At 49.8% G+C, this 26,816-nt stretch overlaps 1 protein-coding gene across 4 annotated transcripts in view; it reads right to left on the bottom strand.

Annotated features, from left to right (window-relative positions):
* Positions 1-996: 996 nt before the first annotated feature.
* rab3da (RAB3D, member RAS oncogene family, a) overlaps positions 997-26,816 on the bottom strand; it is a 49,421-nt gene continuing 23,601 nt past the window's right edge. For 3 of the 4 annotated variants that reach the window (XM_078429638.1, XM_078429640.1, XM_078429641.1), the window contains exons 2-5: positions 25,709-25,936; positions 5,647-5,765; positions 3,048-3,172; positions 997-1,252 (exon numbers count right to left, since the gene is read on the bottom strand). In XM_078429638.1, the coding sequence (XP_078285764.1) occupies positions 1,068-1,252; positions 3,048-3,172; positions 5,647-5,765; positions 25,709-25,936 (657 nt within the window). In that variant the 3' untranslated portion in view covers positions 997-1,067. Of the gene's footprint in view, positions 1,253-3,047; positions 3,173-5,646; positions 5,766-25,708; positions 25,940-26,816 lie in introns of all 4 variants that reach the window. The other variant, XM_078429639.1, reaches the window with a different exon arrangement.

Raw genomic sequence — 26,816 nt, 5'->3', positions numbered from 1 at the left:
TTTAGAGATGCAGTGCGGAAACAGGCCCTTCGGCCCATCGGGTCCGCGCCGCCCAGCGATCCCCGCACATTAACACTATCCTACACCCGCTAGGGCCAATGTTTACATTTACCAAGCCAATTAACCTACAAACCTGCACGTCTTTGGAGTGTGGGAGGAAACCGAAGATCTCGGAGAAACCCCACGCAGGTCACGGGGAGAACGTACAAACTCCGTACAGACGGCACCCGTAGTCGGGATGGAACCCGGGTCTCCGGCGGTGCATTCGCTGTAAGGCAGCAACTCTACCGCTGCGCCACCGTGACCGCCTTTATTGTCACATGTGACAAGTCATGGTGAAATTCTTTGCTCGCCTACCCAAGGTATGCAAATAGTCGCCACATAAAGGGCGCTTGGAAAGTTCTTGAACGTTCCGAGTCAGACTTACATGGGCGCCACTGTCACAAGAACTATCCCCGCCAGTGTTGTTACATATGGTTCAGTCCCCATTGGATCCCAAGTTCTCAATTTCAAATTTTGGGAAGGTTCCTGCCTCAAAATGGAAGGCAAAAGTAATTCGGGCAGATATTCCTCACTGCTGTAGAGCAGAGCTTTGTCAGTTGTATGGGTCTCCGTAGGTGATAGGAGCAGAATTCGGCCATTCGGCCCATCAAGTCTACTCTGCCATTCGATCATGGCTGAGCTATCTCTCCCTCCCAACCCCATTCCCCCCATAACCCCTGACACCCGCACTAATCAAGAATCTATCATGTCCCGGCCTTCCCAGTGTGGCAATGCTGACTTTACAATGAGTGGTTCAAGGTTTTGTGTGGAGGAGTTCCTAAACTGGTTAGCTCAACACATTGCAGCACCTCGCCAACATGTCCAAATAATTGGCCACGTACCTAATATAAATGAAATGCAAGTTTTAATCCCAAGCTTTAAACGTGTTTCAGAGTCAGGTCTTAACCCCCCCCCCCCTCCCCCCTCCCCCCTCCCCCCTCCCCCCTCCCCCCATATCCATCCATTCTTAACCCCGTTGCTGTCTGCGGTTGGTGGGCTGGGCCCGAGGTTCGGGGTACGGGACCCTAGCATGCACAGCTGCCTTCCTGCGGTCTGTTGCTCTCCGCCAGGGAGGTGTTCTTGTTATTCAGCGTCATGGGGTCGACGTCCAGGGTCTCCGACATCTTCACGCAAATGATGTCAACCAGCCGCTCAAACACCTGCTTCACGTTGATGTTCTCCTTGGCACTCGTCTCGAAAAACCCAAAGCCTGCCAGCAAGAGAAGAGAGCAAGAGAGAGAGTCAGAAGGTCGACTGCAATCCGGGGTCATGTGTGGGAAGGAACTGCAGGTGCCGGTTTCAACCGAAGATAGACAATAGACAACAGGTGCAGGAGGAGGCCATTCGGCCCTTCGAGCCAGCACCGCCATTCAATGTGATCATGGCTGATCATTCTCAATCAGTACCCCGTTCCTGCCTTCTCCCCATACCCCCTGACTCCGCTATCCTTAAGAGCTCTATCTAGCTCTCTCTTGAATGCATTCAGAGAATTGGCCTCCACTGCCTTCTGAGGCAGGGAATTCCACAGATTCACAACTCTCTGACTGAAAAAGTTTTTCCTCATCTCAGTTCTAAATGGCCTTCCCCTTATTCTTAAACTGTGGCCCCTTGTTCTAGACTCCCCCAACATTGGGAACATGTTTCCTGCCTCTAACGTGTCCAACCCCTTAATAATGTTATACGTTTCGATAAGATCTCCTCTCATCCTTCTAAATTCCAGTGTGTACAAGCCTAGTCGCTCCAGTCTTTCAACATATGACAGTCCCGCCATTCTGGGAATTAACCTAGTGTGTATACAATCCTAGTCGCTCCAGTCTTTCAACATATGAAAGATAGACACAAAATGCTGGAGTAACTCAGCGTTTCTGGAGAGAAGGGATGGTTGACGTTTCGGGTCAAGACCCTTCTTCAGTCTCGACCCCAAACGCCACCCATTCCTTCGCTCCACTGTGCTGCCTGTCCCACTGAGTTACTCCAGCATTTTGTGTCTATCTTCAATTCAGGGACAGTTTCTTCCCAGCTGTTGTCAGGCAACTGAATCTTCCTGCCACAACCAGAGAGCAATCCTGAACTACTATCCACCTCCTTGATGTCTCTCGGACGTTCCTAGATCGGACTTTGCTGGCTTTACCTTGCACTAAACGTTATTCCCTTGTCATGCATCTGTGCAGTGTAAATGGATTGATTGTAATCATGTACTGTCTTTCCGCTGACTGGTTAGCACGCAACAAAAAGCTTTTCACTGTACCTCGGTACACGTGACAATTAACTAAACTGATGCTCACATCTCCCATTGACTCACTGAAGGACATTCACTTGAGCAGCTTACAACCCAGCGATTTCCCCTTGAGTCTCATTCTGAAGAAGGGTCTCAACCCCAAACGTCACCCATTCCTTTTCTCCGGAGATGCTGCCTGACCCGCTGATACTCCAGCTTTTCGAGTCTATCCTCTTACAATCCAGCGGTATGAATAGTGATTTCTCTAAATTCAAGTAACCCTTGCAATCTCGTCTCCCTCCATCCCTCCCTCCCCTGCCCGAGTCGACCTGCTAGTTTGACTGTTCATATCCCCCTCGTTATCACCTGGTCAGCACGGACTCGGTGGGCCGAAGGGCCTGTTTCCGCGCTGTGTCTCTACACCGGGTGGCACAGCAGTAGAGTTGCTACCTTACAGTGCTTGCAGCGCCGGAGACCCGGAATCGATCCCAACTACGGGTGCTGTCTGTACGGAGTTTGTACGTTTCCCCGTGACCTGCGTGGGTTTTCTCCGAGATCTATATTTTTCCCCCACACTCCAAAGACGTACAGGTTTGTAGGTAGACTGGCTTGGTATAAAATGTAAATTGTCCCTAGTGTGTGTAGGATAGTGTTACTTTACGGGGATCGCTGGGCGGCGCGGACTTGGTGGGCCGAAGAGCCTGTTTCCACGCTGTATCTCTAAACTAAACTGCAGCAAACTAGAAGACGTTTCTTTGTACTGAACGGCCAAGAGTGCTTCACACACCTAATTCATCAGCCAGTCGCTTTCCTTCTTCTGTGGGCACCACACGGTTATCTTCCAGGTCAGATTTATTGCCAACGAGAATCACTTGAGCATTGTCCCATGAGTATGTTTTGATCTGTGTAGCCCTGTTGAAGAACAAGAGACCAGAGCAATGAGACCATGGTCAAACATCACTAAACAAAAGGCACAAAGTGCTGGAGTAACTCAGCGGATTGGGCAGCATCTCTGGAGGACATGGATAGGTGGCAGGCCGCCACAGTATTCCATCTCTATGTTTTCTAAAGACAACCAGCTTAAGGACGTCACGGTGGTGCAGTGGTAGAGTTGCTGCCTTACAGCGCCAGAGATCCTGACTACGGGTGCTATCTGTGCGGAGTTTGTACGTTCTCACTGTGACCGCGTGGGTTTTCTCCAGTTTCCTTCCATACTCCAAGGACGTACAGATTTGTAGGTTAATTGGCTTCTGAAAATTATAAACTGTGTGTAGGATAGTGCCAGTGTACGGGGGGGATCGCTGGTCGGCATAGACTCGGTAGGCCGAAGGGCCTGTTTCCATGCTGTATCTCTAAAGGTCTAAGGAAAAAGTCTAAAGGTGATGTTTGGGGTCAGGACCTTCCTTCACACTGACTGTAGAGGAGGGGGAGGTGGAGGGGAGGTTTATAGGTTCATTCCGTGGAACACCATGGAATTGGGCAGCACGGTGGTTTAGCTAGTAGAGCCGCTGCCTTACTGCTGACCATCATAAGTGATAGGAAGAGAATTAGGCCACTCGGCCCATCAAGTCTACTCCGCCATTCGATCATGGCTGATCTATCTTTCCCTCCATTCTCCTGCCTTCTCCCCCTGACACGTAGTTTTCAAGAATCTCCACTTTGGAAATATCCATTGACTTGGCCTCCACCGCAAAGGATTCCACAGATTCACCACCCCCTGACGAAAGAAACTCCTGCTCATCTCCTTCCTAACACAGCATAGCCATCAAACTGTGGCACAGCTGGTAGAACAATTGGAACAAGCAAAGACTCGGAGAAAGATTGTGCGGGCAGCATCAAAGGGTTTTTTCCTTTATTTGTTCACACTCAGTGTAAGTTGTAGCCATTTATTGCCCGTCCCCAGTTGCCTGAAGTCTTAGTTTAGAGTTTAGAGATACAGCGCGGAAACAGGCCCTTCGGCCCACCGGGTCCGCGCCGCCCAGCGATCCCCGCACACTAACACTATCCTACACACACTAGGGACAATGGTTACATTTACCAAGCCAATTAAGCTACAAACCTGTACGTCTTTGGAGTGTTGGAGGAAACCGAAGATCTCGGAGAAAACCCACGCAGGTCACGGGGAGAACGTACAAACTCCGTACAGACGGCGCCTGTAGTCAGGATCGAACCTGAGTCTCCGGGCGCTGCATTCGCTGTAAGGCAGCAACTCTACCGCTGCGCCACCGTGACGCCAACACGTTGGCGGATCTGGACTCACGTGGGCAAGTCTGGCTTTGGCAGATGTTATTAAGGGTTACTATGGGTGCTGTCTGTACGGAGTTTGTACGTTCTCCCCGCGACCTGCGTGGGTTTCCACCGAGATCATCATTTTCCTCCCACACTCCAAAGACGTACAGGTCTGTAGGTTAATTGGCTTGGCGTAATTGTAAATTGTCCCAAGTGTGCGTAGGATAGTGTTAATGTGCGGGGATCGCTGGGCGGCGCGGACTCGGTGGGCCGAAGGGCCTGTTTCTGCACTGTATCTCTAAACTAAACTAAACTCAAAAATTCCACAGCAAGCATGTGAATACTAGCTGGGGGCAGTGACAAGGACAAGATCAGACACATTGATCCAACGCAGGAACTACACGTCAGTCTGAGTCACAGAGCCTGCACGCCAACACCTGAAGAATCCTTACCTCCACAGAAGTCACTGTCGGCAGTCATTGCAGACTTGGTGGGCCGAAGGGCCTGCATCTGTGCTGCACGAATCTCCAAGAGGTGGGAGAGTCTGGGACAAGAGGTCATAGCCTCAGAATTACAGGGCTCTCTCTTGGAAAGAAGGTGAGGGGGAACTTCTTTAGTCAGAGGGTAATTAATCTGTGGAACTCATTGCCACAGAGGGCTATGGAGGCCAAGTCAGTGGATATTTTTAAGGCACAGACAGACAAATACCTGATCAGTTTATTCACAAAATGCTGGAGTAACTCAGCAGGTCAGGCAGCATCTCGGGAGAGAAGGAATGGGTGACGTTTCGGGTCGAGACCCATCTTCAGACTCGACCCGAAACGTCACCCATTCCTTCTCTCCCGAGATGCTGCCTGACCTGCTGAGTTACTCCAGCATTTTGTGAATAAATCGATTTGTACCAGCATCTGCAGTTATTTTCTAAATACCTGATTAGCACGGGTGTCAAGGGTCATGGGTCGAAGGCAGGAATTTGGCAAGAGGAGGCGGAGGGCAGCCATGATAGAATGGCATAGAAGTTCCGATGGGCCGAATGGCCTAATTCTACTCCTATAACTTGTGTGAACTTGTGGACGAGAGAATAAACCGCAGACGGACAAGATGGCGGGAGGAATGGCGCGGGTTTGGGCTGCGTTTCAGCGGCGCGGGGCACTTACCAGTCATGTACCGCACCAAAGGAGTCCTGGTTGGTAACGTCGTACATCAGCAGGAACCCCATGGCGCCGCGGTAGTAGGCCGTGGTGATGGTACGGTAACGCTCCTGTCCCGCGGTGTCCTGAGGGGGGAATAAATCCCATCAAAGCCGTTCCCTCAGAGCCAGACACAGCTTAGTCATGAACCAACAATGACTTCTCCCTTCTCCCTTTCTTCCCGACTGTTATCAAGCAACTGCACCATCCGAACACCAACTAGAGAACAGTCCCGGACTCCCATCTGCCTCGGGATTATCTTTAATCGCACTTTACCTCACACCAAACATTATTCCCTTTATCCTGCACTGTGGACAGCTTGATTGTAATCTTGACTTGATTGTATAAGAAAATAACTGCAGATGCTGGTACAAATCGATTTATTCACAAAATGCTGGAGTAACTCAGCAGGTCAGGCAGCATCTCGGGAGAGAAGGAATGGGTGACGTTTCGGGTCGAGACCCTTGACTTGATTGTCATGTATAGTCTTTCCGCTCACTGGACAGCACGCGACAACAAAGCTTTTCACTGTACCTCGGTACACATGACAATAAATTAAAGTAAACCAAGCTTCCACATCTCATGATTTTCTGCAACATCCCGAGTTGCTTCATATTCAGCGCACTTACCACGGGAGGGCGATCGTGTTATTTTAAGCCGTGCATTGAGTGTGGCCTGAAGCACGTTGGGAGAAACAACAGGATCTTTGCAGGTTCTCTGTGATGTCTTAATCATAATCATCCCACTCATACTTTATTAGCCAAGGATGTTTTGCAACATACGAGGAATTCCATTTGGCATACAGTCATACCGATAAAGAGCAAAAGACATTTTAACGTGAACGTCCACCACAGTGACTCCTCCACACACATTCCTCACTGTGATGGAAGGCGAAGAAACGTGTTGAATCGTCTTCCCTGCTTTAAACGGTTGAATTAGCCTTGCTCCCCGTCACTGTGATTCAGTACGATGCTACTTTGATTTAAGCAGGAGCCATTCCACACTCTGGAAACTGGGTCACGCAAACCTGTCGGAAGGAGCTGCAGATACTGGCACACAAAATGCTGGAGTCAACTCAGCGGATCAGGCAACATCTCTGGAGAAAAGGAACGGATGGCGTTTTGGGTCGAGACCCTTCTTCAGACTGCAGACTGCAGAAGGGTCCCAACCCAAAACGTCACCTATTCTTTTTTAATGTTTAGTTTAGAGATACAGCGTGGAAACAGGCCCCTTGGCCCATCGAATCCACAGTGTGTGATCCCCAGAAAATAGCCACCCGACACACACTAGGGACATTTTTTTTTACATTTACACCAAGCCAATTAACCTACAAACCTGTACGTTTTTGGAGTGTGGGAGGAAACCGAAGATCTTGGAGAAAACCCACGCAGGTCACGGGGAGAACGTACAAACTCCGTACCTATAGTCAGAATCAAAGCTGGGTCTCTGGTGCTGTAAGTCAGTAGCTGTACCACTGCGCCACCATGGGGCCATTCAAGGCTACTGCCTGACCCGCTGGGTTACTCCAGCATTTTGTGACTACCTTCGCCACTCACAAACCTCTCAGCTTAATGACTCAAATGGAAAATCGGAAGAGTAGATGCACTTACTATGGAATACAATTAATCAGATCAAATCAGGTTCCAACCCAGTGCTCTCTGTAATCCATCATGTCAGATATATTATGCATCTGAAACAATTAGGGGAAGAGGAAGTTTGGCTTCACTCCTATCTGCCCATCGCATTCTCTTTCCTCACCTTGCTTAGTTTAGTTTAGAGATACAGCCCGGAAACAGGCCCTTCGGCCCACCAAGTCCGCGCCGACCAGCGATCCCCGCACGTTAACACTATCCTACACACACCAGGGACAAATTACACATACACCACGCCAATTAACCTACGTACCTGTACGTCTTTGGAGTGCGGGAGGAAACCGAAAATCTAGAAGACCCACGTGGTCACGGGGAGAACGTAAAACTTCGTAGTCGGGTTCGAAGCCGGGATTCCGTCGCGGCGAGCACTGTTCGGCAGCAACTGTACCGCTGCGCCACCGTGCCGCCATAGTTTAGCGACACAGCATGGAAAATGGTGCTTGGACCCACCTAGTCCATAACGACCATCGATCACCCGTTCACGATTGTTTTGTGCTACCCCACTTTCCTGTCCACTCCCTGCACACCAGGGGCAATTTTACGGAAGGCCAATTAACCTACAAACCTGCACGTACGTCTTTGAGATGTGGGAGGGAAACGGAACGCCCGGAACAGAACAAGGGGAACGTCTGCCACAGGCAACGATGGTCCAATTCTAAACTGCTCTCATTGAGTCCGTCCTCACCTTCTCCATCATGGTCTGGTTCGACTCAGCCACCAAGCACCACATCCGGAGGCTGCAACGGATCGTTCGCACAGCCGAGAAGGTTGTTGGCTGCAACCTTCTCCCCCATTGACGAACTGTACACTGCAAGGGCCAGGAAGCGAGCGGGCAAGATCATCTCTGACCCCTCTCACCCTGGCCATAAACTCTTCGAAGCACTTCCCTCTGGAAGGCGACTCCGGACTGTCAAAGCAGCCACAGCCAGACATAAAAACAGCTTTTATCCACGAGGAGTAGCTCTACTCAATAACCAAAGTCTGGAGTCTCTTTTTTGCTCTGGTTTATTGTCACCCACATGTTTAGACCGTAATGTTGTATCCTTATTGTTTTGATGTGTTTATGCTTTATTCTTAATTGTTAACTGTATGTTTGTGTTGTCATTTGTGAGCGGAGCACCAAGGCACATTCCTTGTGTATGCACATACTTGGCCAATAAACTAATTTATTCATTCATTCATTCATTCATTCATTCAAACTCCACACAGACAGCTCCCGAGATCAGGATCGAACCAGGGTCTCTGGCGCTGTGAGGCAGTAGCTCTCTTGTCCACACTACTGTGCCACCCCATTTAGAGCAGTAACAATTATCATCCCGCTCTTCCCGATTGGAATTGTGCTCTCAGACAACAAACAGCAAGAACCCGGATTTCTCGAGTCTAACCCACAAAATCACATGCAAGTTGGAGCAGGCCCTTCAAACCTGCTCCACCATCAAACATGGTCGCATTGGTCCATGTGTAGGAAGGAACTGCAGATGCTGGTTTACACCGAATATAGACACTAAATGATGGAGTAACTCAGCGGGGCAGGCAGCATCTCTGGAGAGAAAGAATAGGTGGCGTTTCGGGTTTCGGGTCTTGCTATTGAGGGCGTGCAGCGTAGGTTTTACTAGGTTAATTCCCGGAATGGCGGGACTATCATATGTTGAAAGACTGGAGCGACTAGGCTTGTACACACTGGAATTTAGAAGGATGAGAGGGGATCTTATCGAAACGTGTAAGATTATTAAGGGGTTGGACACGTTAGAGACAGGAAACATGTTCCCAATGTTGGGGGAGTCCAGAACAAGGGGCCACAGTTTAAGAATAAGGGGTAGGCCATTTAGAACTGAGATGAGGAAAAACTTTTTCAGTCAGAGAGTTGTGAATCTGTGGAATTCTCTGCCTCAGAAGACAGTGGAGGCCAATTCTCTGAATGCATTCAAGAGAGAGCTAGATAGAGCTCTTAAGGATAGCGGAGTCAGGGGGTATGGGGAGAAGGCAGGAACGGGGTACTGATTGAGAATGATCAGCCATGATCACATTGAATGGCGGTGCTGGCTCGAAGGGCCGAATGGCCTCCTCCTGCACCTATTGTCCATTGTCCATTGAGACTGAGAATCAGGGGAGAGGGAGACACAGAGATATGGAAGGGAAAGGTGTGAAAACAAGCGATCAAAGGGAACGAAGCTCAAGGAAAATGTAGAATGGTTCACTGTTAGTTGAGGGGAAGGTGACAACGAGGCAGACAATCAGTAAAATTTAATCAGGAGGACAGTGAAACTAGTTGGAGAACTAGGATGGGAGATGGAGAGAGAGGGAAAGCAAGGGTTAATTGCAGTAGAGAATTCAATATTCATACCACTGTGTTGTAAACTGCCCAAGGGAAATCTGAAGTGCTGTTCTTCCAATTTGTGTTGGTCCATGGGAAGCCAACCATCGAGAATAACTCAAGAAGATTCACAAGGATGTTGCCAGGACTTGAGGCCTAAGCTACAGAGAGAGGTTTAACAGACTAGGACTATATTCCTTGGAGAGCAGGGGTTAGGGTTGCCAACTGTCCAGATTAGCCGGGACATCCCGTATTTTGGGCTAAATTGGTTTGTCCCGTATGGGACCGCCCTTGTCCCGTATTAGGCCCACGGGCCGGGAGGAGATTTGCCACGCAGCCTCCGTTAGGCAAACACACTCCGTTAGCCAACACTGTCCCGGCCGACAGCGGCCTGCGGGCTAACCGAGTGTGTTTGCCTAACGGAGGTTGCATAGCAACCCGCCTCCCGGCCCGGGCGGCCGCCATTGGTGGAGCGGGAGCACATGGCCGCTGGCTGGGTGAGGTCACGTGGGGCGCGGTCGGTGACGTCACCTTGTCCCGTATTTGGGAGTGAGATAGTTGGCACCCCTAGCAAGGGGTGATCTTAAAGAGATGCATAAAATCCTAAAGAGATTAGATTGGATGAATGCAAAGAGCCTTTGGCCCACTCGCCCAATCTATCACCACAGAATCACAGTATCCTTACCACACCGTAACCTTCCACTTAGTAATGTTTCCTCAGGAAATGTGGAATACTTTATGCTGGACCTTCTCCAGTCACTAATGTAAACAGTGAGCCATTGTGAGACAAGAACTGATCCCTGCAAGCCCCACCAGTTAACCGCCTTCAAATCTGAATAGGACCCATTTATTAGATTTTTTTAGATTTAGAGATACAGCGCGGAAACAGGCCCTTCGTCCCACCGTGTCCGTGCCGCCCAGCGATCCCCGCACATTAATACTATCCTACACACACTAGGGACAATTTTTAGATTTACCCAGTCAATTAACCTACAAACCTGCACGTCTTTGGAGTGTGGGAGGAAACCGAAGATCTCGGAGAAAACCCACGCAGGTCACGGGGAGAACGTACAAACTCCGTACAGACGGCGCCCGTAGTCAGGATCGAACCTGAGTCTCCGGCGCTGCATTCGCTGTAAGGCGGCAACTCTACCGCTGCGCCACCGTGCCGCCTTCATTCCAACTGGCTTTTCCATAAGACAACCAGCTTAGTGGCGGCTGGGTGGCGCAGCGGTAGAGTTGCTGCCTTACAGCGCCAGAGACCTGACTACGAGTGCCGTCTGCGTGGAGTGTGCATGTTCTCTCCGTGACCGTGCGCGCATGGTCCCCGTTTCCTCCCTCATCCCAAAGACGTGCGGGTTTGTAGGTTAACTGGCTTCTGTGCGTTGCCCCAAAGTGTGCAGGAAGTGGATGAGAAGGTGGTATAACTTGGAGCCAGTGCCCACAGGTGGTCGATGGTTGGCATGGACTCAGTGGGGCCAAAGGGCCAGTTTCCGCGCTGTACCTTTAAATCCGTAAAAAGCAACAAACGTCTCGGGGCGAGATCCTTCTTCAGAAATGCAAGAATTTCTCGGGCATCCTGAGCAACCTTTACAGTAAATGGATGTTTGTTTTGTAAACAGACGGTATAAGATGTGGTGTAGATTGTATAGACTAAGATGTATAGTAACAGAGTTGCTGTCTTACAGCACCAGGGACCTGGGTTCGGTCCTGACTACGGATGCTGCCTGTACGGAGTTTGCACGTTCTCCCTGCTTTCTCCGGGCGCTCCAGTTTTCCTCCCAAATTCCAAACACGTACAGGTTTGTAGATTAATTGGCTTCTGAAAATTGTGTCTAGTGTGCAAGATAGAACTAGTGTGCTCGGTCCGCATTGGCCAAACTGATCTCCCGGTGGCTGAGCACTTCAACTCCCCCTCCCAGTCTGACTTTTCTGTCATGGGCCTCCTCCAGTGCCATAGTGAGGCCCACTGGAAATTGGAGGAACAGCACCTCATATTTCGCCTGGGCAGCTTGCAGCCCAGTGGTATGAACATTGACTTCTCCAACTTTAGATGGTTCCTCTGTCCCTCTCTTCCCCTCCTCCTTCCCAGATCTCCCTCTATCTTCCTGTCTCAATCTATATCCTTCCTTTGTCCCTCCCCCCCGACATCAGTCTGAAGAAGGGTCTCGACCCGAAATGTCACCCATTCCTTCTCTCCTGAGATGCTGCCTGGCCCGCTGAGTTACTCCAGCATTTTGTGAATAAACACCTTCGATTTGTACCAGCATCTGCAGTTATTGTCTTATACTAGTGTACAGGTGATCGCTGGTCGGCACGGACCCGGTGGGCCGAAGGGCCTCTTTCCTTGCTGTATCTCTAAACTAAACTAAGACAAAAGATTGCTCTTGCACCTGTATAGAGCAGCGGCCATCGATGAAGTGATGGGAACCGGTAGCTGATATCCCAGCAACAATCTCCAGACCAGGTGCACAAAATAGCACAAAACAACGTCAAGCCCAGTAAAGGCCGTTCAGTTGCTATAGGATTTATCAATAGGGGTTGACGCACACACCGGAAGTTACTGGAATCAGCTGGAATGTCACTTGCTTCAGAACACATTTTATAAAAGGAAAGTGAGTCATTAAGTCGCTGAGCTACCAGGACCGAGAAGGATAAGGACATAGCCACTTATGGACATCTTGCATTTAATAAATCCCCACACGTCAATGCTAGATGTTCTTATCGGTCTAAAATGTTAACTCTTTCTCCACAGTTGCTGCCAGACCTGCTGAGTAGTTTAGTTTAGTTTGGTTTGGACATATTTATGGGTGGCACGGCGGCACGGCGGTAGAGTTGCTGCCTTACAGCGCCAGAGGCCCGGGTTCGATCCTGACTACGGGTGCTGCCTGTGCGGAGTTTGTACGTTCTCCCTGTGACTCGCGTGGGTTTTCTCCGAGATCTTCAGTTTCCTCCCACACTCCAATGTAGGTTAATTAGCCCGGTATAAATATAAATTGTCCCTAGTGTGTGTGTGTGTGTGTGGGATAGTGTTAGTGCGCGGGGATCGCTGGTCGAGGCGGACTCGGTGGGCTGAAGGGCCTGTTTAAGCGCTGTATCTCTAAACTAAACTAAACATGGATAGGACATATCCTCCAGGAGGCTGCCTGTCTCGACCCGAAACATCGCCGATACCGTCGTGTCCTGCAGAGATGCTGCCCGACCTGATGAGAGTCACTCCAGTACTTTGAGGTTTTTTTTTTTGCAGGAATAGTGCGATTTTCTCTGCTGCTATGAAACCTGATTCTGCTTTCTGCTGCACAACAGCCGGGCTACTTTGTGTGGGTTTCGCTCGCGTGGGTACTGGTAGCTAAAGGGTTACTTAGATTCTTACGTGGGCACGTTTGGTGAGATGATCCATGCTCAAGTTGTCGAGCTGTGACTTGAAGAGTGACAAGCTTGGTGCACAACTGGGTGGTGTCGGGAAGGATGTTCCACTTTGGGATAGTCCGTGGACATAGTGATTTGTGTTTGCTCTAATTCTAGTATAAATGAAATGACTTGAGGACTGTTCTGTAAATTTCTGGGTATTGGATTGAATAAAGTGGGACGATGCCATGAGTCTCTTTGTAGACAGGACATAAACAGGCTCCAGCGACTCCCAGCCAAGGTGATTAAATCCCAGTCTAAAGAAGGATCTCGACCCGAAACATCACCCATTCCTTTTCTCCTGAGACTCTGAAACATTCCCCTATCCATGTTCTCCAGAGATGCTGCCTGACCCGCTGAGTTACTCCAGCATTTTGTGTCTACCTTTGATTAAATACCTCTACCATTCTTCTGAGTGGGAGATGAAACTAGTCTTATTTGAATAAATTCAAGGTAGACACAAAATGCTGGAGTAACTCAGCGGGTCAGGTGGCATCTCAGGAGAGAAGGAATGGGTGACGTTTCGGGGCGAGACCCTTCTTCGGAAATGCAAGAATTTCTCGGGCATCCTGAGCAACCTTTACAGTAAATGGATGTTTGTTTTGAAAACAGACAGTATAAGATGTGGTGTAGATTGGATAGACTAAGATGGTGCATATCCTAGTAAAGATGGGGCATCTTGGTCAGCCTGGGCAAGTGGGGCCGAAGGGCCTTTTGCCCTGCTGTACGACACTGTGGCTCCAATATGACCTCGTGGTGCAGATGGTAGAGAGCTGCCTCACGCCACATAGAAACATAGAAAATAGGTGCAGGACTAGGCCATTCGGCCCTTCGAGCCAGCACTGCCATTCAATGTGATCATGGCTGATCATCCAAAATCAGTCCCCCGTTCCTGCCTTCTCCCCATACCCCTTGATTCCCTTAGCCCTAAGAACTACATCTAACTCTCTCGAATACATTGTGAATTGGCCTCTGCTGCCTTTTATGGCAGAGAATTCCACAGATTCACAACTCTCTGGGTGAAAAAGGGTTTTCCCCCTCTCAGTTCTAAATGGCCTCCCCCTTATTCTTAAACTGTGACCCCTGGTTCTGGACTCCCCCAACATGGGGAACATGTTTCCTGCATTTAGCCTGCCCAATCCCTTAAGAATGTTATATGTTTCTATAAGGCACCAGAGAGTCAGGTTCGATTCTGACCTCGGGTGCTGTCTGTGTGGAGTTTGCACGTTCCCCCTGAAACAATGTAGGTTTCTTCCGAGTGCTTCGGTTTCCTCTCACATCCCAAAGACGTGTAGGTGAATTGGCTTCTGTAAATTGCCCCTAATGCGTGGGGAGTGGATGCAAAAGTGGGATAACGTAGAACTCATGTGATCGGGTGATCGATGGTCAAAATGGACTCAGTGGTTCCGAGCTGGTCATCAATGGTAGGCAAAATACACAGAGCCTGGTCCCATTTCATGTGCAATATAAACCCACATGAAAATGTATATCTGTTATTTTGCCTAATAATTGTTAACATCATGCAAATGTTTATTCAGGGCCTTCCTTATCAGTACTAATATGTATAATAAAGCTACAACACAATAAAGACCCACACTTACGTAGCATTTCAATAGTTCACAATGTGCCAAAGACAACTCAGCACTTTTTTGCCGCAGTCATTATAAAAGCCAGAAGGATGTTGCCAACTCACTCCCAATAATTTGGTAGTCATCAGTCTGAGCAATGTTGTTAATGGAATAATGTTGGACGGGATTACAGAAATAAACTGTGTAAACGGCTTACATCTATACACTAAAACTCTCGTTTGTTTGTTTGTTTGTTCCTGAACTGCAGCCATAACGGTACACGATAGCGCGACAATTTTAGGCCCACCTTACTAGCCGTCGTCCCTTTGGTGCTAATGGGAGAAGTTTCATTGAAATCCGTGTTATATTTTTAAAGTTATTCACATTTTAAAGTTTAACTCTATCTCCTTGGAAGGGAGGGGGGAGGGGGGAGGGAGGGCGTGGAGGGAGGATAGGGGGGTTGAGGAGGATGGAGTGGGGGAGAGGAGGGGGAGAGGAAGGGGAGAGGGGAGGGGAGGGGGAGAAGACAGGGGGGTGGGGGAAGAGGGGGGAGGGGGTGGGGGAAGGTATGGGGGGAAGGGGGAGGGGGAAGGGGTGGAGGGAGGGGGAGGGGGAAGGGGAGGAGGACAGGAAAGGTGGGGAGGGGAGGAGGGGAGGGGGGAGATGGGGGAGGGGGGAAGGAAGAGGGGGAGGGGGAGGGAGAGGGTGGGGGAGGGGGAATGGGAGGAGGGAGGGGAGAGGAAAGGGGAGGTGGGGGATGGGGAGGGGAGGAGGGAGGGGGAAGGGGAGGAGGGAGGGGGAGGAGGACAAGGGAGGTGGGGGAGGAGGGGAGGTGGGGGACGGGGAGGGGGGGTGGGGTGGGAGGGGGGGAGATGGGGGAGGGGGGAAGAAAGAGGGGGAGGAGGGGAGGGAGGATCGGGGAGGGGGGAGGAGGGGGTGTTGCACCAATGCAGGAGAGGTTTGGATTTTGTGTCTGTCTTGGGTGCAGGGAAAGGCAGCTTTGCTCTCTCTCACACACCCTGCAGCCTCAACAATGATACTCCCAGCTGACATGTGCAGGAAAATAACTGCAGATGCTGGTACAAATCAAAGGTATCACATAATGCTGGAGTAACTCAGCGGGTCAGGCAGCATCTCTGGAGAGAAGGAATGGGTGACGTTTCGGGTCGAGACCCTTCTTCAGACTTGCCCAGCTGATATAGTATGGCAGAGATTGAATATCACAGACTCAGCGTACAATCCTCTCAAAGTTGCAACATAAGCAGGACTTTACATAGTGCTTTCCTCTAAAAGCTATTATAAAACCAACCCGAAATGAAATAAAACTCTCATTCTAATGCACTTCTCATCTCTGGGAAGTCACAGAGGGGCTGAGTAGCTACTTAAGTGTTTTAAAGTGCAGTCACTTCTATCCTCTAGCAAGCGTGGGAGTCAGGGATGAGCTAAATGATTCATTTATCCAAATTCACTGAGGTTCGTTGTAGGAGATTGCACAATGATATTAATAATTACAGCAAGATAAGATAATTATTGTTCAAATCTGGATTCCAGCCAGAAAATGCAGGAAGCCGTTCTGATGAAGTGTCTTTGACCTGGCATGTTCACTCTGCTTCTCTTTCCACAGATTTTGCCCGAACTACTAAGCAATTTCTGTAGATAGAGACAAAAAGCTGGAGTAACTCAGCGGGTCGGGCAGCATCTCTGCAGAAAAGGTATAGGTGACGTTTCGAGTGGAGACCCTTCTTCAGGCTGAGAGCCAGGGTAACAAGAGATACTGACGGATAAACATGGAACAAATGAATGAAAGATAAGCGAAAAGTCATGGTGGTCAAGGAAAGGTAGAGACCGCAATGGTCGGCACGGCAGCGCAGCGGTAGAGTTGCTGCCTTACAGCGCTTAAGAACCGGGTTCGATCCCGACTACGGGCGCTGTCTGTACGGAGTTTGTACGTTCTCCCCGTGACCTGCGTGGGTTTGCTCCGAGATCTTCGGTTTCCTCCCACACTCCAAAGACGTACAGGTATGTAGGTTAATTGGCTTGGTGTAAAGTGTACACCGTCCTTCGTGTGTGTGGGATAGTGTTAGTGTGCGGGGATCGCTGGTCGGCGCGGACCCGGTGGGCCGAAGGGGACTGTTTCCGCGCTGTGTCTCTAAACTAAACTGAAGGCATTTCCCAAACCAAACCTCACCTAGCAACAAAACCGGTTTATCTCCATTCACGGCTCACACATACCTGTGTGGGGCAAGAACTCCCACCGCAACGGAACATGTCATTTCTACTCCCAGGGTAGGCCCCAGATGTGTGAACAGTGGAAGCTTCTGCCAGTGGAATGAAGTCACACCAACCCCCAAGGGTGTGCATTGATCTGTTCCTAAATTAGTTATCACTTTGATCCATTGGCCAGCACAGTGATAGGAACCAAAACTGCAGATGCTGGTTTAAATCGAAGGCAGACACAAAATTAACTCAGCGGGTCAGGCAGCATCTCGGGAGAGAAGGAATGGGTGACGTTTCGGGTCGAGACCCTTCTTCAGACTGATGTCAGGGGAGGGGGGTGGGACAAAGATAGAATGTAGTCGGAGACAGGAAGACTAGTGGGAGAACTGGGAAGGGGGAGGGGATGGAGAGGGAAAGCAGGGACTATCTGAAGTTAGAGAAGTCAATGTTCATACCGCTGGGGTGTAAACTACCCAAGCGGAATATGAGGTGCTGTTCCTCCAATTTGCGCTGGGCCTCACTTTGCCAGCACAGTGGCACAGCTGCTTCACAGCGCCAGAGACTCAGGTTCGATCCTGACCTCGGGTGCTGTGTGTGTGTGTGTGGGGTTTGTACGTTCTCCCCGTGACCACATGGGTTTCCACCGGGTGCTCCAGCTTCCTCCCACATCCCAAAGACGAGCGGGTTTGTAGGTTAATTAACCCTTTGTAAATTGCCCCCAGTGCAAAAGGTGGATGATAAAGTGTGCTGTGAGCTAGCATGGATTTGTTGGGCCAAATGGCTTCTCTTTTTTTTTAATGGAACTGCAGATGCTGGTTTATACCTAAGAGACACAAAATGCTGCAGTAGCCTGCTGAGTTACTCCAGCATTTTGTGTCTACCTTTACCAATTTTCAATTTTGGAAATATGGGTGTTTCCTGCACTTAAACACAAAATGCTGGAGTAACTCAGCGGGACAGGCAGCATCTCCGGAGAGAAGGAATGGGTGACATTTCGGGTCGAGACACTTCTTCAGTCTGAAGAAGGGTCACCCATTCCTTCTCTCCAGAGATGTTGCCTGTCCCGCTGAGTTACTCCAGCACTTTGTGTCTATCTGCAGTTTAAACCAGCATCTGCAGTTCCTTCCTACACCTGTCCCGCTGAGTTACTCCAGCACTTTGTGTCTATCTGCAGTTTAAACCAGCATCTGCAGTTCCTTCCTATTTCCTGCATTTGTTCACTGTTGAGCTCGTTATTGAGAGCCATTTAAAAAGATACCAGTGTCAGGTAATCCTTCAACCAAATCCTTTAAACAAAATTAAACAAATTGCACTGTGTAACACCGGATTTTTTTTTTTTTAAACTGCTGCACGTATTTGTCTAGTTATTAAGCACATCGGTGAACCTGACGTTTATACCGAACTCGGCCCTGAGCCACCAGCATTGACCACACCACCAAGAACAAGGAATCTCTGGGGGCTGAGGTGACCGAGAACAAAGGGTTGCTGCCTCACAGCGCCAGAGACCGGGTTCGATCCCGACTACAGGTGCTGCCTGTACGGAGTTTGTATCTTCTCCCCGTGACCTGCGTGGGTTTTCTCCGGGTACTCCGGTTTCCTCCCACACTCCAAAGACGTACGTGTTTGATGGTTAATTGGCGTCGGTTTAAGATTGTTAATCGTCCCGAGTGTGTGTAGGATAGTGTGTGTTAGTGTGCGGGGATCGCAGGTCGGTACACGTGACAATAGACTAAACTGCAACTGAAATGAAGCTGATAAACTCCTCCACCCAGCGATCCCCGCACACTAACGCTATCCTACACACACGAGGGATCATATTACATTTATAACCAAGCCAATTAACCTACAAGCCTGTACGTCTTTGGAATGTGGAAGGAGACCGAAGATCTCGGAGAAAACCCACGCAGGTCACGGGGAGAACGTACAAACAAGGATCAATCCCGGGACTCTGGTGCTTTAAGGCAGTAGGTCTAGATTTTAATTTTTTTTGTTTTAGATTTAGAGATACAGCGCGGAAACAGGCCCTTCGGCCCACCGAGTCCGTGCCGCCCAGCGATCCCCGCACATTAACACTATCCTACACACACTAGGGACAATTTTTACATTTACCCAGTCAATTAACCTACATACCTGTACGTCTTTGGAGTGTGGGAGGAAACGGAAGATCTCGGAGAAAACCCACGCAGGTCACGGGGAGAACGTACAAACTCCGTACAGACGGCGCCCGTAGTCAGGATCGAACCTGAATCTCCGGCGCTGCATTCGCTGTAAGGCTGCAACTCTACCGCTGCGCCACCGTGCCTCCATGTATAGATACATGATGAGGGAATAATGTATAGTGCAAGATAAAGCCAGTAGACTAATGGCATTATAATGCCTGCTATCAGAGAGATCCTAACAAGACCCACTGGCTCCTCACTAGCTAGTGGAATCAAGGGATATGGGGAGAAGGCAGGCACGGGTTACTGAATGTGGATGATCAGCCATGATCACAATGAATGGTGGTGTTGGCTCGAAGGGCCGAATGGCCTCCTCCTGCACCTATTTTCTTTGTTTCTATGTTTCTATGGTGAGTGAGGATGGCAAAGCCTCTCTTCCTGCTGATTCCAACGCCCGTCTGCCAAGTGCAGTGCAGCCAGCCGGAGTCCAGACATCACTGATCATTGTGTCTCTGCTGCAGCGGGCTGGATAAATGAAACAGCCACCACTTGCCAAAACCATTACCTTATTGCAAAGCTGGCTTGCCAACTGTGGCACGGCGCCAACACAGATGCATCATCCCCACAGCGAGACCAGGAGAATAGAACAGCTTCATTCAGTTTAGCGGAGGCCAATTCACTGGATGTTCTCAAGAGAGAGTTAGATACAGCTCTTAGGGCTAACGGAATCACGGGATATGGGGAGAAAACAGGAACGGGGTACTGATTCTGGATGATCAGCCATGATCATTCTGGCTCGATGGACCGAATGGCCTACTCCTGCACCATTTTTCCATGTTTCTATGTTTAATTTAATAGATCACCTTGCCCCTGATCTATTTCCATTTTCTGTTGCAGCAAAGAAAGAGGCCATTTGACCCATCAGATTTATGCTAGCCCACACAGCAGTCCACTGTTCAGCTCCTAATTTTCCACGTGATCTCTTCTCCCCACATTCCCAACGATTCTACCGTACAGCTGCCCTACCGTACATTTATCCCTCCCAACTTGCATGGATCCCACGGAGGCAGGGTGGCGCAGCGATAGAGTTGCTGCCTCACGGTGCCAGAGACCTGGGTTTGATCCTGACTATGGGTGCTATTGTGTGGAGTTCGCACATTCTACCTGTGATTACATGGCTTTCTCCGGGTGCTCCTGTTTCCTCCCACATCCCAGACTTGCAGGTTTGTAGGTTAATTGGCTTCTGCAAACTGTCCTTAGTGTGTAGAATGGAACTAGTGTATGGGGTATCGCTGGTCAGTGTGGACTCGGTGGGTCGAAGGGCCTGTTTCCACGCTGTATCTCTAAATTAAACTTAGTTGCGTTTATTGTCACGTGTTTCGAGGGACAGTGGAAAGCTTTAAAGCAAAACTAAACTTAGGGATGTGGGAGCAAACTATAATGACCACGCGGTCACAGGGAGAACGTGCAAACTCCACACAGACAGCACCGGAGGGCAGCATCGAACCCAGTGAGGCAGCAGCTCTTAACAATGAGCTCTTCACAAGGCAGCAGGTTTAAGGTGAAGGGGGAGAGATTTAATAGGAATCTGAGGGGTAACTTTCTCACACAGAGGGTGGTGGGTGCATAGAACGAGCTGCCAGAGGAGGTAGTTGAGGCTGGGACTATTGCAACGTTTAAGAAACAATTAGACAGGTACATGGATAGGACAGGTTTGGAGGGATATGGGCCAAACGCAGGCAGGTGGGGCTAGTGTAGCTGGGACATGTTGGCCGGTGTGGGCAAGTTGGGCCGAGGGGCCTGTTTCCACGCTGTATCACTCAATGACTCTATGTTCAGGGGGAACTCTATTTTTTAGCAAGGCGACAATGTGTAGTGAGCTTCCTTCATTCTGAGCATGTCCTTGGTTCCTTGTGGTGTGTGTGTGTGTGTGTGTGTGTGTGTGTGTGTGTGTGTGTGTGTGTGTGTGTGTGTGTGTGTGTGTGGTGTGGTGTGTGTGTGTGTGTGTGTGTGTGTGTGTGTGTTGGGCGATAGTGAGAGATCGTACAACTTCTTGAGCTTTCTCCGTGTTTTGGTCAGGTCCGGGCAGCACAGTTCATAAGCGATAGGAGCAGAATTAGGCCATTCGGCCCATCAAGTCTACTCCACCATTCAATCATGGCTGACCTATCTCTCCCTCCTAACCCCATTCTCCAGCCTTTCTCCCCGTACCCCCTGATACCTGCACTAATCAACAATCTATCTATATCTCTGCCTTAATAATATCCATTGACTTGGCCTACACAGCCTTCTGTGGCAATGAATTCCACAGATTCACATCCGCTGGTACATGATCCATATTCCTGCGTATCCCCAGATTTGATGTTCATATTCCTCACCGACAATTATCACCCAGGGCTGAGCAACTAAGAGGACATGGGCAGGCAAGGAAGAGGCATAGAAATATATTTGCACTGCAATAGATATACTATGTTTAGTGGAAGAAGGGCGGCACGGTAGCGCAGCGGTAGAGTTGCTGCTTTACAGCGAATGCAGCGCCGGAGACTCAGGTTCGATCCTGACTACGGGTGCTGCACTGTAAGGAGTTTGTACGTTCTCCCCGTGACCTGCGTGGGTTTACTCCGAGATCTTCGGTTTCCTCCCACACTCCAAAGACGTACAGGTATGTAGGTTAATTGGCTGGGTAAATGTAAAAATTGTCCCTAGTGGGTGTAGGATAGTGTTAATGTGCAGGGATCACTGGGCGGCATGGACTTGGAGGGCCGAAAAGGCCTGTTTCCGGCTGTATGTATATGATATGATGATATGATAAGACCCTCACACTCTAACACGACTCTCCAAAGTCTGCTCAGACTAGCTTCCAGTCTCCACTCCAGCTGAGGCAGATGCCTTCTCCCCGTAACCCCTGACGACCATACTGGCTAAACATGACTGCGCCAATGTGCTGCTCTGGGAGGGTAACTGTACTGGAGTTATGTGCATGGCCATTTCCCTGCTCTTCCACAGCACCTCCTCTCTCTCGCTGGCTAAGATGCAGCTCGTGTGTGTGTGTGTGTGTGCACAGGTGAATCATCCCCGGATCCACACATCCACGTACCCAGGGCGGGCCACAGACTGTTTGCTTTCTGGGTGGATCAGCAGTGCTGCCTCCATGTGACTGGCGTGCACCAGGCCCCTGTCACTAGGCAAGGTGCTTGACATTGCCTCTCACAGCCAGCCACCTGCTTGCTGCCTCCGCTCGCAATGTGTGGACGCGTGGCAACCGGAGCACAACATTCACTGTGCAAGGAATGCAGTGGAGGGGCCAGAGCAGGAAGTAGGGATCAGACACCGTGAACACACGCCCTGGGCTGGGGCAATGCAACGCTACCACGAGAGAACAGCAAACCTGGGTCACTGAGCTGTGCCCGCGTGCCTCTGCCTCTGTGTGTCTGTCTCTGTGTGGCTCTGTCAGTGTCTCTATCTCTGTGTGTCTGTCTCTGTGTGGTTCTGTCTGTGTCTCTATCTCTGTGTGTCTGTCTCTCTGCGGCTCTGTCAGTGTGTGTGTGCGTCTCTGCCTCTGCGTGTCTGTGGGTCTAAGTGTCCCCGTCTCTGCCTTTGTGTGTCTGTGTCTGTATATATGTCTCTCTGTCTCTGCCCCTGGTTGTGTCTCTGCCTGTCTGCCTCTTTGTATAGCTGTTTCTGTGGGTGTGTGTGTGTGTGTGTGTGTGTGTGTGTGTGTGTGTGTGTGTGTGTGCACGCATTTCACCATCTGTGTGTGTTTTCCTGCATGTGTGTGTCTCTTTCTGCATCTATCTGTTGCCACGTCTGTGTGTGTGTGTGTGTGTGTGTGTGTGTGTGTGTGTGTGTGTGTGTGTGTGTGTGTGTGTGTGTGTGTGTGTGTGTGTGTCTGTTTCTAAAACATAGCACAAAAAGTAAGGAAATTTGTGTTTGGTAGATTATTTCTTTGTTGTAACAATGCTTCTTGGCAATAAATCTTATACCGTTGGAAAGCCTGTTTATTTCCCTTTTAAATGGTGCCACATTTGTAAGGAACATGCATTTGTGGGATGAGCAGCAGAGCTGAGTATGTGGGTTGCGCCCATGAAAAATCTGCCAAATCTTCTCTGCCAATGCCAAACAGCTTATTCTGCTGTTGCTATTGACTCTTGTTTTGAGCTTCTGGTACCCCCAGGTGCTGACAATCAGGTGCCTTAGGAACCGTAGGCTGTCTTCTACAGATTTGCAGTCAAAGTTTGCAGGACGATATGGCCGACGGCTCTCTGCCCAGACAATTCGGAACAGACTGCACGCAGCCGATCTCCGGTCTCATAGGGCTGCCAGGAGGCCTGCCATGACTGCCCTTCACCGTCAGGCCCGTTTGCGCTTGTGTCGGCAACACGTGCACTGGAACCTGAACATGTGGAGGAACGTTATGTTCAGCGATGAGTCCAGATTCTGCCTACGGCAGTTGGATCATAGGGTCAAAGCGTGGAGAAGACGTGGAGAACGTTATGCTGATTGCTGCACCGATAGAGTAACATCTTTTGGTGGAGGCAGTGTGATGGTGTGGGGCGGCATCTCCCTCACTGGAAAAACGAGGCTTGTCATCATTGGAGGCAATCTCAATGCAGAGAGATATCGAGATGAGATTCTGCAACCAGTGGCAATCCCATATCTCCACAGTCTGGGACCGAACTCTATCCTCCAAGATGACAATGCTCGCCCCCACAGAGCAGGGTTTCTCAGAGACTACCTCCAGAATTTGGGAGTGGAGAGGATGGAATGGCCTGCCAGCAGTCCTGACCTCAACCCCATTGAACACTTGTGGGATCAGCTTGGGCATGCTGTTCGTGCCAGAGTGACCAACACAACCACGTTGGCTGACTTGCGACAAATGCTGGTTGAAGAATGGGATGCCATCCCACAACAGTGTGTGACCAGACTGGTGACCAGCATGAGGAGGAGGAGGTGCCAGGCTGTTGTGGCTGTGTATGGTTCTTCCACACGCTACTGAGGCTCCTGTTTATTAAATGAATAAATTGTTAAATTGCCAATATGTCTTGTTTCTTCAGACTTCAATCATCCAATCCACCAAACAACACCGAACAAGAGTCAATGGCAGAATAAGCTGTTTGGCATTGGCAGAGAAGATTTGGCAAATTTTTCATGGGCGCAACCCACATACTCAGCTCTGCTGCTCATCCCACAAATGCATGTTCCTTACAAATGTGGCACCATTTAAAAGGGAAATAAACAGGCTTTCCAACGGTATAAGATTTATTGCCAAGAAGCATTGTTACAACAAAGAAATAATCTACCAAACACAAATTTCCTTACTTTTTGTGCTATGTTTATGTGTGTGTGTGTGTGTGTGTGTGTGTTTGTGTCTGTTTCTATGTGTGTGTGTGTGTGTGTGTGTGTGTGTGTGTGTGTGTGTCTGTTTCTATGTCTGTGTGTCTGTTTCTGTGTGTGTGTGTGTGTGTGTGTGTGTGTGTGTGTGTGTGTGTGTGTGTGTGTGTGTGTGTGTTTCTATGTGCGTGTGTGTTTCTGTGCCAGTGTCTGTCTGTTTCTATGTCTGTGGGTGTGTGTGTGTGTGTGTGTGTGTGTGTGTGTGTTTCAGTATCAGTGTGTTCCTTGTGTCTCCATTATCATCCAATGCACACTAATGTCTCCAAGCCTCGCTCCACATATTGCAACACTGAAGGATTGCTGAGCAAGGACCTGGAAGAATGACCTGGTAGATAAGATGTTGGAGGAGGCTCCCATTCACTTCACGTTTCTGCTCCCTCTCAAGCTCCCACCATCTCCCTCCACCCAACCCTCCTGCCACCCAACTACCTTTAGCTTCCCCTCTTAATGGTGAAAGGTTCCATTGCCACCACTTCTGAACGATTGCCGCTTCTTGGTTTAGAGATACAGAGCAGAGCCAGGCCCCTCGGCTGGTCGAGTCCACGCCGACCAGCGATCCCCGCGCACTATTGCCATCCTACACAATTTGCAATCTTCACCGAAAACTAATTAACCTACAAACCTGTACGCCTCTGGAGTTTGGGAGGACACAGGGGATCGCGGAGAAAACCCAGGCAGGTCACGGGGAGAATAGACAATAGACAATAGGTGCAGGAGGAGGCCATTCGGCCCTTCGAGCCAGCACCGTCATTCAATGTGATCATGGCTGATCATTCTCAATCAGTACCCCGTTCCTGCCTTCTCCCCATACCCCCTGACTCCGCTATCCTTAAGAGCTCTATCCAGCTCTCTCTTGAATGCATTCAGAGAATTGGCCTCCACTGCCTTCTGAGGCAGAGAATTCCACAGCTTCACAACTCTCTGACTGAAAAAGTTTGTTCCTCATCTCCGTTCTAAATGGCCTACCCCTTATTCTTAAACTGTGTGGCCCCTTGTTCTGGACTCCCCCAACATTGGGAACATGTTTCCTGCCTCTAACGTGTCCAACCCCTTAATAATCTTATACGCTTCGATATGATCACCCTCCTCTCATCCTTCTAAATTCCAGTGTATACAAGCCTAGTCGCTCCAGTCTTATACGTTTCGATAAGAAGGTGCAAACTCCGTGCAGACACGGGATCGAACCCGGGTCTCTGGCGCCGTGAGGCTGCAACTTTACCGCTGGGCCGCCCAGGGTTTATTTTAAAACCCCCACCTTTCGGGAAGCACAGGGGGGAAAAGGGTGGTAAGGGGTCGAGTGTGTGAGGAGCACGTGCGTACCCATATCTGTAGCTTCACCCTCTTCTCGTTCCGGTACACGGTCTTCACCTTGAAGTCGATGCCCACGGTGCTGACGAAGGCAGACGTGAAGGAGTCGTCGGCGTAGCGGAAGAGAAACGAGGTCTTGCCGACGCTGCTGTTGCCGATGATGAGCAGCTTGAACATGTAGTCGAAGTTCTGGTCGGCCACATCTTTCTGCGCCGGCTTGGTGTCATCTGCGGACGCCATCTGCTGGAGGGAGAGGGTCTAGATGTCAACGCTCACACCCAAGGTCCCCCCACGCCACGCAGAAGGCCGCTGCCTCACGCTGCCAAACTCCAGCTTCATCCCAACAGCTTCATATCCAGCATGGTATTTTGCTGCTATATCACGGCATTTTGTCTATCTCTGCCTCAAACATATCCACTGACTTGGCCTCCACAGCCCTCAGTTCTACAGATTAACTACCCTCTAACTGAAAAAGAGCTTAGACTTCAGAGATACAGCAGGGAAACAGGCACTTTGGCCCATCATGTCAATAGACAATAGACAATAGGTGCAGGAGGAGGCCATTCAGCCCTTCGAGCCAGCACCGCCATTCAACGTGATCATTCTCAATCACTCCCCCGTTCCTGCCTTCTCCCCATACCCCCTGACTCCGCTATCCTTAAGAGCTCTATCCAGCTCTCTCTTGAATGCATTCAGAGAATTGGCCTCCACTGCCTTCGGAGGCAGAGAATTCCACAGATTCACAACTCTCTGACTGAAAAGGTGTTTCCTCATCTCAGTTCTAAATGGCCTACCCCTTATTCTTCAACTGTGGCCCCTTGTTCTGGACTCCCCCAACATTGGGAACATGTTTCCTGCCTCTAACGTGTCCAACCCCTTAATAATCTTATACGTTTCGATAAGATCCCCTCTCATCCTTCTAAATTCCAGTGTATACAGGCCCTTCGGCCCACCATGTCCACGCCAACCATCGATCACCCGTTCACACTAGTCCTATGCTATCTCACTTTCCCATCCACCTCTGACACACAAGGGCCAATTGACACGGGACTATCGTATGTTGAAAGACTGGAGCGACTAGGCTTGTACGGAGATGAGGAAAAAAAATTTCAGTCAGAGA

The sequence above is a fragment of the Rhinoraja longicauda genome, chromosome 37 (genome assembly GCF_053455715.1).
Source record: "Rhinoraja longicauda isolate Sanriku21f chromosome 37, sRhiLon1.1, whole genome shotgun sequence".
Lineage (NCBI taxonomy): Eukaryota > Metazoa > Chordata > Chondrichthyes > Rajiformes > Arhynchobatidae > Rhinoraja > Rhinoraja longicauda.
This window is presented reverse-complemented; position numbering and strand designations above follow the sequence as displayed.